Source organism: Gavia stellata, chromosome 24, assembly GCF_030936135.1.
Source record: "Gavia stellata isolate bGavSte3 chromosome 24, bGavSte3.hap2, whole genome shotgun sequence".
Taxonomy (NCBI): domain Eukaryota; kingdom Metazoa; phylum Chordata; class Aves; order Gaviiformes; family Gaviidae; genus Gavia; species Gavia stellata.
Window position 1 is genome coordinate 11,728,483 of NC_082617.1, and position 13,235 is coordinate 11,741,717.

The window sequence follows — 13,235 nt, forward strand, 5'->3', positions numbered from 1 at the left end:
GGCGGCGGCCCCGGCCTCTCACACGCCATGGGGCGGGCAGCGCGGCGCGGCCCGGCGGAGGCAGCGGCGGGGGCCTCGGCGGCGCCTCCTCATCGCGCTGACAGCCGGGAGCGCCGCCCCGCCCCCTCTCGCGAGACCCGCCCGCCGCCGCGCGAGAGCCCAACGGCCGCGCCGCGCCCGCCACCGCCCCGCACGTGACCACCGCCGGGGGGAGGTGGGGGGGGGGGGTGTCGCGGGGCATTGTGGGAGCCGGCTGGGGAGCTGCCATCGAGACGGCGGCACAGACGCGCCGTCGGACGTGCTCGGCCGCCATGGGGAAGCGGCAGCCATCGAGACGGCGTGGCAGAGCGGCCGCCGCTGCCGGCGCCCCCTGGCGGCGCCCGAGCGGCTTGTCGGCGCGCACCACCCCGTCTTCACTGCTAGTGTGGCTTATTTATTTTCCTCTTCAAATTTCGATTAATAACTTTAGTATTACTAGCGCTCAGAAGGATGAGGGGATTGGAGGCCGCCTCTGGCGCACGTCGCGTGTCCCGCAGCCGCCCGCCACGGCCTCCCGAGGAGGTGAGAGGCGAGGCCGCCGCACAGAGGCTGTGGGCCCGGGGAGGCCGCCCGCGGGCGGGCGCGGTACCAGGGCGGTGTCGGGAGCCCCTGGGTCGCTGCTTTTACCTCAGGCCACCCCAGAGGAAAGCCCGGGACCAGCACCTCGTTTCTCTGGTTGCTCACAGAGATCAAACCAGTTTTCTTAATCAAGGCCGAGGTGGATACTGTGTTCAGTTTTGGGCCCCTCACTCCAAGAAGGACATTGAGGTGCTGGAGCACGTCCAGAGAAGGGTGATGGAGCTGGTGAGGGGTCTGGAGCATAAGTCTGATGAGGAGCGGCTGAGGGAACTGGGGGTGTTCAGTCTGGAGAAGAGGAGGCTGAGGGGAGACCTCATCGCTCTCTACAACTGCCTGAAAGGGGGTTGGTCTCTTCTCCCAAGTGACAAGTGACAGGACAAGAGGAAATGGCCTCAAGTTGTGCCAGGGGAGGTTTAGACTGGGTATTAGGAAAAATTTTCTTTCCTGAGAGAGTGGTGAAGCACTGGCAGAGGCTGCCCAGGGAGGTGGTGGAGTCACCATCACTGGAGATGTTCAAGGAACATGTGGATGAAGCATTGTGGGACATGGTTTAATGGGCATGGTGGGGTTTGTTGGTTGATGGTTGGACTTGATGATTTTACAGGTCTTTTCCAACCTTAGTGATTCTGTGATTTCTGAGGAGAAAGCATTCGACAAGTAGGTGCTGCTGACAGACCCTTCTGAAGGACAGAAAAAACGCGTTACTAAAGGACTGCCACTTGACCACCATATTTTGTTTACAACATCTTGTTTACTCACCATAGCAAGCCAGAACAGTAAATACTAAGGTACACACAGACTTATTTAACTGCGATTAGAAGAAAGTGTATATATTTCTGAAACAACGTCTTGTTTGCATTTCATTTATTGTGTTATGACAGGACAAGTGGTTACATGTACGGACAGGGGAGAGAAAACACTAATGTGAACATGTGCACAAAATCAGTTTTTGTTCACAAAGCTTACCAAGACACTCTAGCCACTGAACAGAACACGCTGTTGGCCCATCACACAACACAACTCCCTCGCGTGTTTACATGCAATACAACAGCAGACCAAAATAACTCGCAATCCGGCTCTCAGAGAAGATGCGCTTCAAAAGATCAGCCTCTGTTTCCCCTTCGACGCTGAGGGAAATACCCATGCATACACCTATAAAAATGAGTCGAACAAAAAACAAGGAATGATCTTTTGAAGTGTTTCCAATCGTAATCATACACCTGCCCAAAATGCATATTAACTGAACAAATTTAAGCACAGTTGAACCAAATCTGTCCCGTAAATGCACAATATATTTATTTACTGAACTACAGTAATAGCAGCCCAATGTAAAAAGGATGGGGGGAGGGAAATAAACTTTTTCCCTGTTTTATGACCACTTCCAAGGATGACGAGTTTATTTTAAGTAACTAAGTAAGTCTGTAGACACAAATGAAAAGCTACATACAAACCTGTACGTATACCGAAGTTAACATCTGTAAATACAGTAAGGGCAAGGGCAGGTGTTAGCATGCCTTTGAAAATCAGACTCTTATTTTTTATGCAATTAGGAACCAAAAATTAATGGTATTCTGTGAAAAACAAGCGAACAATACTAATCACAAGATACAAAAAGGCTGTGAACAGTGACAGACTAATGAATGCAAACCAAAGACAGTGCTATAAAATGTGTGTTGTTTTGCAAAATGTCAGGCGGTCGTACCATAAATGACTCCCAAACCTTTTAACTACAGTAACTGTAAAGACAATTAACTTGTATCAACTTTTAATATGAAACAATAGCAGAGATTGTGAAAGGTTGGGACTTACGCTTAAAGTACTGGATAAGACAGGTGATTTGAATTCACGGTTGCACTAGCTACTTACTCTGGGGGTGTCATTTCTGTCATTGACACTCCGGTATGCAGACTTGGCACGCACGCCTTTCCAGTGATCCAATACAATGGAATCCTTCACAAGTCAAGTGTCTGTGTAAAGTCAGACATTTTTGGTGAATTTTTGGAGGAATACGGCACTAGTGGCGCGCCCCACTTCAGAATGCACTACTTGCGTATTTAGACTACAGGGTTTTTAAGGGAGACACATGCTGCCTACCACAACAAGGCCTAGTACGAACTGGGACCTGCAAATACTGCTGCAATCCAACTAGTATGTACTTTAATTGTTAATAATATCAGATGAAGAGCTTAAAAAACCCCTCATGAAACAAGTTTTTAAAAAGTCTTGGCCTGAAATTTCCAAGAGATGAAGACAGTAATAACGCTGGCACAGCTGACCATGCCTATTACAGATAATAACAGGAAACTGCATGTTAGATATTGGACACACCTAACCCCTTACGTAGCTGATAAATAAAACCCCAAACAATGGCTGGTGCACTCACAGACACAGGGAAGGAAAGTAAGTGAAACCTCTTAACTGACATAAAAAATACCGTCTTGTATTTTAAAAACAGCCAGGTTATGGAGCACACGGGCCAGACTTCTGGACTCAGAGCAAGAACTTCATAACAGCACTTCTGAAACTTGAAGGAAAGTGTACCCTCGTGATACAGAGACGATTAAGAACTACTGCTTTTTGCTAATTGGAGAGAATCTAATGTAAGTACCATTATCTCATAATAACAACTGAATAGACTCTTTATTCACATCACATTAAGTGGAAGAAACATATACCAGTCAAAGACAGGTACAGGATAAAGATTCGGCATTGCAGGGCTTTCGATGCTTGTGATGAAACTGAAATTACCTTTGACAGAGCAAAACCACACCTATCCAAACACACATAGCTACTGTTTTACTGTGTCACAGAATTGGAGTATGAGAAGACCTGTATGTCTAAGCGGTTCCTAATAAGATATAAAGGATTGTTTTTCAAAACGAACGTGGAAACTGCTATTACATAACAGCACAAAGCTTCGTTTTTCACATTAGTGTATGTATCTAAGATTCGTGAAAAATGCAGGCAAATGTTAGAACTCAACAAACAGGACTAACTTAATCAGAATTAGTCAAATACAGGTGCAAAACACTGGTATGACAGAAAAAAAGATAAGAAAGAAGTTTAGAAAAATTCAGAACTCATTCATAGAACTGAAAACAAGTACTTCCAATGAGACTATCCAGTTAAAAATGAACTGCAAGGCAATACTGTTTGTTTCTTTCTCTTTTACCAATTCTCTATTTGCAAGAGGCAATTTGAAAGCTTCCTTGACTATTTTTTGTTTGTTGTGTGTTCTTTCTTAAATATCACAGACTTGAGTATGAAAACATGCCTTCTTTCTGTTGAAAGATCTAGCAAACTTTGGGCAAGTAGGGAGATGATTTCACCATAAATGATAGATGAACTGGGTGGGAATGACCGATTTGCTGAATAAATGTAAACATCCCCTTTCCTTAGCCGTTATAGATCAGGAACATCACAGCTCAGGCTTCAGCGTATTGCAATATCAGTAACAGTTTGAAAATCGGCAGAGCCTGCCCTTGAAACATGGGAGTGCAAAACATAATTGGGGGGGGGGGGGGGGAATCATAATGCGTCTGGGATAACAGAAGAGAAGCGTGAAATTGTTTCCCATATTTTGCAGTTTACTTTCAACTAGTAAACACCTTTTTTGCACTTACAGCAATAGCAACCTTAATCTGCAGGCAAGTTTCCTGCACGCAAGGCCTGTCTTTGATCACCAGTCACACATTTGTGCCTCTCTCCATTACATGGGGATCTGTATCCAGAATTTCATCTAGAATTTCACTAGGCAGGAGCTTGTTGTGGAGCCGGGCCCCACAACCACCCATCTGTTAATCATAGTCTATTTTAACTTTTGTAATAGTGCTCAGGTTTGGTTTTTCGCTGCCGCTCCTGCCATGAACAGAAGTTAAATGCTTTTTAAGAGCAGACTTGTGTTTGAAGTCCATGTCGCAACAGTGACACTTGTAGGGCCTGTCACCGCTATGTATATTCAGGTGATCCTGAAGCGTACTTTTGGCGGTGAAGGTCTTCAAGCACACCATGCACTGGAAGGGGCGGATGCCCATGTGCCCCCGGATGTGTCTGTTGAGATTCTTTTTTTGCGTGAATGTTTTGCCACACTGCAAACACAAGAAGAGTTTGTGCATTTTCAGATGTCTGAGATAGTTCTCAAGATGCAGAAACCCCCTCGGACACTTCGGACACTGGTGCCGCCAGGAAGTGCCAGAATCGTCCAGGCTCTGGAACCCGTTCATCAGACTAGAAGTTCCTTCTGGATTGTCACTGACAAAAGCCTGAAAGTGATTTCCTGACATTTCTGTACTTCTGCTTTCAACTGTAGAATTTATCAAGGAGTGCTGGGTTTCTGGAAAATATAAGTTTGTTTTGGAGGATGTGCAAGGCTGAGGAAAATGATCATTTTCTACATTCGCTACGCTCATAGAATCCATTCTGAAGATACAGATTTCATCGTCCTTGTATCCGATTTCAACTGTTGATATTTCTGGGGTTTTTGTGTCCTTTCTTTCTGAGATAAAGCTCTGCACTGCAGGCTGCGAGATGTCCCCTTTCTCCTGTTTCACAGGGTATTCTGCATTCACTGGGCTGTCTTCGGAGATCTCAATTATTTCACAATCTTTATCTAAAACCTCATCCCCGTTTCTCAGTTCAGCGTCTGAGGAATGACACCTCTCCGCAGCCTGGTCACCGTTCTCCATGGAAGCGTCGATTTCCAGGTATTTCGACAAAGCTTCGGTACACTTCTCCACGATGTGAACCATCTGGAGATAACTGGCGGCGGTGAGGTATTTCAGCAGCTCCTTCTTTTTGACTTCCAGAGCCCCCGTGTAACAAGACAGCAGCAGCTTTCTGCCCACCTCGGCGCTCTGCAGGATGGTGATCCGCACCTGCTTCGACTGGTTGAGCAGAAACTGATCCCTCATGAAGGTGGAGCAGGCGGCGAAGATCACCTTGTGCCCCTGGAACTCGGTGTCGTTGATGTAAATGGAGACGTCGCAGAAGAGGTTCTGCTGCCGCAGGAGGTTCATCTTCTGCAGCACGGCATCCCCTTGCTGCTCGAACTGGAAGTGCAGCACCTCCGAGTCCGCAGCCATGGCTCCGCTCCCGCGGGGGAGGCACCGGCACCGCCGCAGAGAGTCACGCCGAGCCCAGGCCACCCCCGCCGGCAGGGCCCAGCCGCGGCCTCGCTCGCCCCGCGGCGGCTGACGGGCCCTCGCGGAGCCGCACGCCGCAACCAACGGCCGCGCCCGCCCTCCCGGCCGCCCTCCGCCCCACTCACCGGCCGCGGCCCGGCCGGTCCCTGCAGCCGGTGCGCACTCCGCCGCCGGTGCCGCAGCGCCCCGGAAGCGCTTCCCCCGCCCGCCCCTTCCGGCTGCGGCGCCGGAAGCGGCTCCAGCGCGGCCGCCCGCGCGCCCCCGGGGCGCCGTTACCGCGGCGGGAAATGAGAGGCGGCGGGAGACAGAGTTAGCAGCACGTTTATTAGAAGACTTGGCACTGCTACAGCGGCTGCCGCCGGGGTCACCGCGCCGCACCGACACCGGGGCGCGCCTCGCCAAACGCCCGGTAGAGGTAGCAACGTCTCGGCCCGGGGCGCCCCGGGCCGCCGCCCCCGTAAGGCATCCCGGAGGGCGGCTGCCCGGGGGCTCCTCCTGGCCCCGCCGCGGGGGCAGGCGCCGTCAGCGAGAGCGCGCCGAGGGAAGGGCGCACCGCCGGCCCCTGAGGCCGCCGCCGGGCCGGGCCGCTTCTCCCCGGCCGCCCGCCCGGCCCCAGAGCGGGGAGGCAGCTGCTCCGACAGCCGCTGGCCCGCCTGCTTTGGTAATAACACGAAGGATAAGACTTCTGCCCAGTCACTGAAGAGGTAGCTAATGCTCAGTCCGTCGACTATACAATCTCCAAGGAAAAGCGTCCATTCTGCCTTCTCGACCCTTACCAAGTCAGGAGGGCCGACTCTCTTCCCTCCTCTGTTTTTAAAAAAATCAAGATTTAACGTGACTTTAGAATTCTTTCAACAGTTTCAGTATGTATCACAGTTTGATTCTCCCTCCTCGCCTTTACTCCTCCCAATGACTCCAGAACCAAAATCGGCGCCACACGATTAAGTTACTCAACAAAAGTTCAGCGGCAGCTATCTAAGTTTTGCCAAAAGGCTAGGGGAGAAAGACTGACACTTCAATTTTACCAGTTACTAACTTGCAAAACATGTCTTCTGAAAGAAAAAATAAATTAAGGAAAGACTTATCCCTGGTCTATACAGGAGGCTGTGCAGCTGCACCATATGCTGCAGGAACGCATGCTACACAAGCTGCCACCACTCAGAAAAGTGGTGAGCCTAAACCTCTGGTAAACCTAAGAGTTCTAAGATTTTCTTCTTCTATATAAAAAAAAAATAAATAAAATGCCAACATAAAAAAAATCCTAATATATTCAAGGAGTTATTAAAATATTTTTGTAATAGACTTCAGTTATTTTTAGGATATGCAGGAAGTTGTACAGCACATTAAGTTGTGAGACTATCCACTTACCAGCAAATAGTATTCTACACATGAACACACAGATTACGATAACTGCCACAGTCCTCATCTGAATATGCAGCATCAGTAGCAACAACCAATGGATCTAGTCTTTCACTAATCGGAACATTGCAATGAAGACAACATTTTACATACATGGACAATTAAGTTCATCTTATTCTATAATCGAGCTGCCTCTGTATATTCCATTTATAGTAATTCTCACTCCATTTTAATCTGTAATTCAGAGAAGAAGCATGAGCCAGATTTTTCTTTTCTAATGCCTCTTCTGTACTCTTCACTTGTCTGTTCCATATAGGGGCAAATCTTAGATGAACTCTACCACCAGTGCACTTTGCACCAAGCCATCGGCACATTGCCCTCTTAGGTCTCCAGTGTTTCTGGAGTCACGCAGCCGTCCCCTGCATAGATCTTTGGGTCTGCACCCTTTTGCCAGGCCAAAAGCACAGACATTAGGAAGAAGTCAATTCTCATCCAAGAGATGCGTCCATTTTCATTGACGAAGCAGTCTTCTGCATTTCCGCTTTTTCCTATTTATTTCTGCCACGGTCTCACCAAATGACCGCAAGCAGCCGTTTAACTGAACAGCCAGCAGTCTCGGCCTTCTCAGTTGTTGACATCAACACAGCAGAGGGTGGATTGTAAACCCGTCTGTCTTGACCAAATCAGTTTTTTGTTTCGTAGGAAGCCCCTTGTCTCTTCATACCAGCTTCAGGTCACCCATGGCTACTTCAACAAGCTGTATTCTCCTTGCAGTAACATTACAGCTTCACGATTCCATGAAAAAGACTTCCCAGACAAACAAAGCTTTCAATACTGTCCATTTTGCTACCACTTTTCCTAGCATTTGTACAGTTTTATTCCTTCCTCTGGCAGAAGACCATTTTCTTTAGCGTGTCCATATTCGCATCTGGTTAGACTGTTCACTAGTCCCTTACAGCATGTTGACCTGGCTCTGCAAGCTCTTATTCTCCATGTCTATCTTCATTTTGACGTTAGCGCTGTAACTTATTTCCATAAAGTGAATAATATATTACCAAAATGTTTGAACAATACAGAAGATTCTGCCTGAAGACAGAATGAAGTGTCAGATGCAGCTGTCACTGTCAGTTTTAGCTCAAAATGATTCTGAAAGCGGGTTGCTTTAAGAGAAAAAACATTTTTTTCTTCCCATGCAAACCTATTTTCTGCCCCAGGAACCTGAACAGTAATATTAAGAAGTTCCAAATAGTTAGATTTTAGGCCTAAATATATTTGCTACAGCTTGAAAGATGTAATGCCCTGACTCTATTTCCATTGCTTACTTCATAGCTGTCCATGTAATAGTTTGTGTAACAGTCAAGTACAGTAGTTTAAAAACTCAATTGCAAAAACTGATTCATAGAATCACCATGCTTTTCTACTTGAAAGTATCTGGATTTCTGAAAACGTTCTGCAAGATTAGCACTTTTTGTCATCCATCAGTGTAATGTCTGCATACGGAAATCCTGGCTTTTACACACATATCTGAAGATCAAGACCAACTTCTGATAATTACATACAAAATATTTTTTGCTCTAACACACCTTTGGTCATACCTGTTTAGCATTTTTAACCATACAATAGCAGCCTTTCACCCCCACCCCCTCATTCAAACACACAAACAGTACTACTTCTAGGTAGGAAGCATAATCTCAGCCTCATGGCAAACCTTGTGGAAAAGAGCTGCATTGGAAGAAATATCTATTCCAAATACAAACAGCAGTTCTCTACCGAGGATCAGCCATTTGATTATTATTCTATGCTACACTTCAATGTAATAAGAGTGCTGTTCTACTGGGAATGGTGTTCCTCAGATGAATTAGTTTCTTTCAGCCTGATTGGGATGCGGATAATTCCACGGCACTTTTGAGAAGCAATATGGTATAATCCCAGAATCCCAATTAACATGCCATTCCCGCTACATTTGATGTTTAAGGCGGTATACAAGAGGTATTGCTGAGTACAGTCAATAGCTGATATATTAACCTATGGAAATTGTGCTACCTATACCTCATCCTAGGCTCTGTAAAACACTAATGGTCATGAACTATGCAGGTCACTTGAAAAAAAAGTATTCTTTGAATGTCCAAGAAATCAAAAAACTTTATGTTGTTTATGTTCTTATGGCAGGTATTTTCGTTTCTCTTTTCAAGTTAACTGACATGTGGCCCTTATTAGATATCAAGGAGAGATACACAAGAGCTAAGGGAAAAAAACCTAAAAAAAAAAAAAAAGGAAAGCATGGAGTTGTTATAGATTGCAGCTTTTAAAACAGATTCTTTTCACAGTGTCAAAAAGCAGTATTTCTCCACTCCAGCTCTGCTCTAAAACCAACAACATTTGTGGCTTATGTGATGCAAAATTTATGGAAGATGGATGATAATTTTTAGTTTTGAAGTGTTTAGCTTCTCTCAGTACATACACTGGTAAGTGCCCTTTAAAAATCCTAGGTATGACAGCATAAGAAATAGGTCATACTTGCACTCCAGGCACCGGCCTCTCACACTCCAGAGCTGCAATTTATTCTCATTTTGAACAGTTCTATGCAATGATCAGCTAGCCCTGCCAAATCATTTAGGGTTTTATGTTTTCACAATACACGTCGAGGTTAAAAACCCTGAGAGCTTTTAAGATAGCGTTGATTGGCAGCAGAAGTTTCTTGAAATAGTTTAGAAAGGGTGAAAAAGTGACACAAAAATACTTCATTTCAACTGTAGGGGTCTAGGGGTAAGATCAGAGAGATAATTTTAAGAGGTAAGTTTAAATTTAACTATATGGAGTGCTTTCAGTTATCCAGTGCTTTAAAAAAAAAAAAAAAAAAAAATCGGGTTATCTCACAGACTTGTCCTCTTTGCTTTTTCCTCCATCTGCCCAGACACAGAGAGGCCTCTAACTGTACAGCAGATGGTTTACTTGCAGCCCACAGCAACAGTCTTTCAAAAGGTGTTAGTCTTGAGTCTCCTAATCAGAGAGAAATGAAACAATTAACCCCATAATCCACAGTAGAGACACAGACAGAAACCTGAAGGAAGATTGCTATTCACAGAAAATATCAAGTAAGACTAAGAAGGATGGCTGAAGACCTGCCAGGTTTTGCAATCCAACCCGCCATCCATCCATCCGTCTGTCCGTAGCCTTTCAGGGCATACCACTATTTTAGGTAAGAGCCCAAACCAACTGTTTGCTCCTCTCAGTCACGATCCCTACAAAGGGCTGTTTTTAATTGCTTAATTGACACAGGTACTATCATTTCTTAAACTGAGCACAGCCTGAGGCAGCTTCCCTGCATCCAGTACCTGGCTTGCATCTGCTTGCTGACAGACCTTACTGTCTGTAGCAGCGCTACACGTGAATGAATCGAAGTCCACTGTTATGTCTTGAACGTTTCTTTCATTGGCATTGTCAAAGCTATTTTTACCGTGTAGCTGTTTAAGATGTTTCCTCAGAACGGGTTTATGCGCGAAAACCATGTCACAGTAGTTACACTTGTGGGGCTTGTCCCCACTGTGCAGGTTGAGATGGTCCTGTAAGGAACACTTCTGAGAGAATGTTTTCCCACAGATCTTACATTGGAAGGGTTTGATGCCTGCGTGCACTCTCATGTGCCGGTGGAGATTGCCTTTCTGAGTGAATGTCTTGCCACAGAGTAGACACATAAAGAGTTTATGCATCTTTAAGTGATTAGCATAGTTTTCCAGGTGCCGAAACACTCTTGTGCACTTTGGACACTGATGGTGCCACTGGAGGCCTTTGTCTATGCCTCGGTTGTTAGGCCCAAACATATCTTTAGAAGCCAGAATGATGTTATCACTGCCAGCATATGAAAGGGCATAGTTGTGCAGGTGGTTTTGCTCTATTTCACTTGCTCTGTTTTCAACAGTGGAGTTGATAAGAAAGTGTTGAGGCTCTGAGGAATGCAGTGCAGTTTGTTCAGAAGAAATAAACTGGTTCTGATCCTTCTTATTCCTAACTTCTGTTACCTCCCCAATGGACTCCACCTTGATGATCTGAATATCACTATCCTCCATGTCCATACTGTCTTCTGAAGGTTGAATGCAAGGTGAATCTTGCTGCAGAGAGTCGTCGTCTCCTTGATGGTCCTTCAGCTCAGAGGAGTCACTTTGCTGTTCACACTCCTTGCTCTCCAAAGGCTGCTTCGGTTTTATAAACTTCCAGAGGGCCTGCGTACATCGTTCAACAATGTGGCTCATCTGCAGAAAGCTTGCAGCAGTCAAGTAGTTTACCAGTTCCATTTCAGGAAACTCCAGAATGCCACTGTAACAGGATAGAAGCAGCTGCCTCCCCACTTCCGAACTCTGCAGTATAGAGATTTTTACATCTCTGGAGTCATTTAGTAAGAACTGATCTCTTAAAAAGGGAGAGCCAGCAGCAAATACAATTTTATGCCCATGAACTTCAACATCATCTATATGGACCACGACATCACAGAATTTGTTTTCTTCCCTCAGTTTGTTCATTTTCTGTAACATCGAATCCCCATAATTGTCAAACTTGAAGTGAAGAATATCTGATCTTTCTGACATTTTGGCACACCTAGGGAAAAGCAGCAAGAAAAAAAAAAGTGAGAACTTTTTTGTTTTCTAGAATATAAGTTAGAAGGGTCTGAAGTAATAACATAAAATGTGTGTTTAATCAGATGTTATGTTTTATCCTAGATAAATATGCAAATCCATTACAAGTTAAAAGTAAAAAAAAAAAAAATCAAGTTTATACCTCACCTTACAATATCTTTACCTTTTTTTAATTTAAAGCAGCTTGACTATGAAGTAGAGGTGATACAACAAAAATTCTCCTGAAGCAGTATCCTAAAGACTTAAGATGTTTTCCACACTACTTGTCTGGAATTTAAAGGGAAACCATGGAAGTATTTTTAGCAGCCTTAGCTCTTGTTAAGCTTTGCTTCCACATTAAAACTCCTCAGAGATTTTGGCTTTACCACGTAACAATGATGTTCCTTTAGCTTTTGATTCTTTATTTCCTTTCATGCCTAAATAGCTTTCAAAACAAATGAATTCAAGGTGAGACAGAACCTGGCACTTGCCAGACATACAAACATCCCTCTTAACCTTCTGCATGTATCACATACTGCTCGTGAGCGTTACAGTCCAAGAACAACGGCTACAGTTCCTCTAGCAGACTCCACAATTTGCAGGAATCTTGGTATAGGACACATCGTCTCATTGGAAGTAACCAATTTTGACAAGCCAGTCTTTTAGCAGGAAGGACTACACAAGCGTTGTGGGTTTAACGCATTGTTTTAGATTGTCTTTTAAGTTTTTTTCCAGGGGTTGGTTTGCTGTGTGTTGTTTTGGTGTTTTTAAAAAAGATCACAGAAAAAAAATCTTCCCTGTGGCCCCTCATTATCTAAGTCGTGCCTTCTAGGCTCCCTGTTTTGAATACCTGGGGAACATAAGAAGTCTTGTTTCTCGTCTTCTTTGGAAGATCACTCCTCTAGGAAGTTTGTTCTTGTTTGATCGTATTTGTAATGAAGAACAGTGGATCTTCCATACAACAAGAATCAATCTTTTGTCTTTCAACAGTTCTTTTAAGAATTTATAAGACTACACTGATTCTCGATGAAACACTGTTCATGCAATCCTGCCAGAGAACTGGGATTGCAGGAAGTGAAGAAATCACAGGAGACTAAATGATGCAAGATTTGGTGAGATAACAAAACAAAGCAAAACTTACACCCCACAACTATTACAAACACCACATAAAGCTTGAAAGGAAGCTTATAGATAAAAGCAGATACTGCTCTCTTGGGGCATGAAATATCAGCTCTGTCTACACAACAGGAATGGAGCCATGCCTCGTGTAAAAAAACGAATACACAAGACAAAGGTTCAGAGAAGAACATTTTTAGAAGTATCTGCTGATAAACAGGGTTGTTTCAATTTGCTGATCAGACATCATCCGGAAACGTGACCTCCTCGCTACTTGAGCCCATCAAGGTGTATCTTCCAGTGTACAGCACGCAAAAAATGCAAAAGGGTTTCAGAAGCGCTCAGAAACAAGGGACCACGGAAACAGGGGTAGCATCATTCTGCAGTACAA

At 45.0% G+C, this 13,235-nt stretch overlaps 2 protein-coding genes across 2 annotated transcripts; both read right to left on the reverse strand.

Moving 5' to 3' along the window:
* Positions 1 to 4,232: 4,232 nt before the first annotated feature.
* Positions 4,233 to 5,699, reverse strand: ZBTB6 (zinc finger and BTB domain containing 6). The gene has a single exon (XM_009812349.2). The coding sequence runs from the start codon at positions 5,697 to 5,699 to the stop codon at positions 4,416 to 4,418; it is 1,284 nt and encodes a 427-aa protein (XP_009810651.1). The 3' UTR covers positions 4,233 to 4,415.
* A 4,677-nt stretch (positions 5,700 to 10,376) lies between these two features.
* ZBTB26 (zinc finger and BTB domain containing 26) lies at positions 10,377 to 11,701 on the reverse strand. The gene has a single exon (XM_009820316.2). The coding sequence runs from the start codon at positions 11,699 to 11,701 to the stop codon at positions 10,385 to 10,387; it is 1,317 nt and encodes a 438-aa protein (XP_009818618.1). The 3' UTR covers positions 10,377 to 10,384.
* Between the last annotated feature and the right edge of the window lie 1,534 nt (positions 11,702 to 13,235).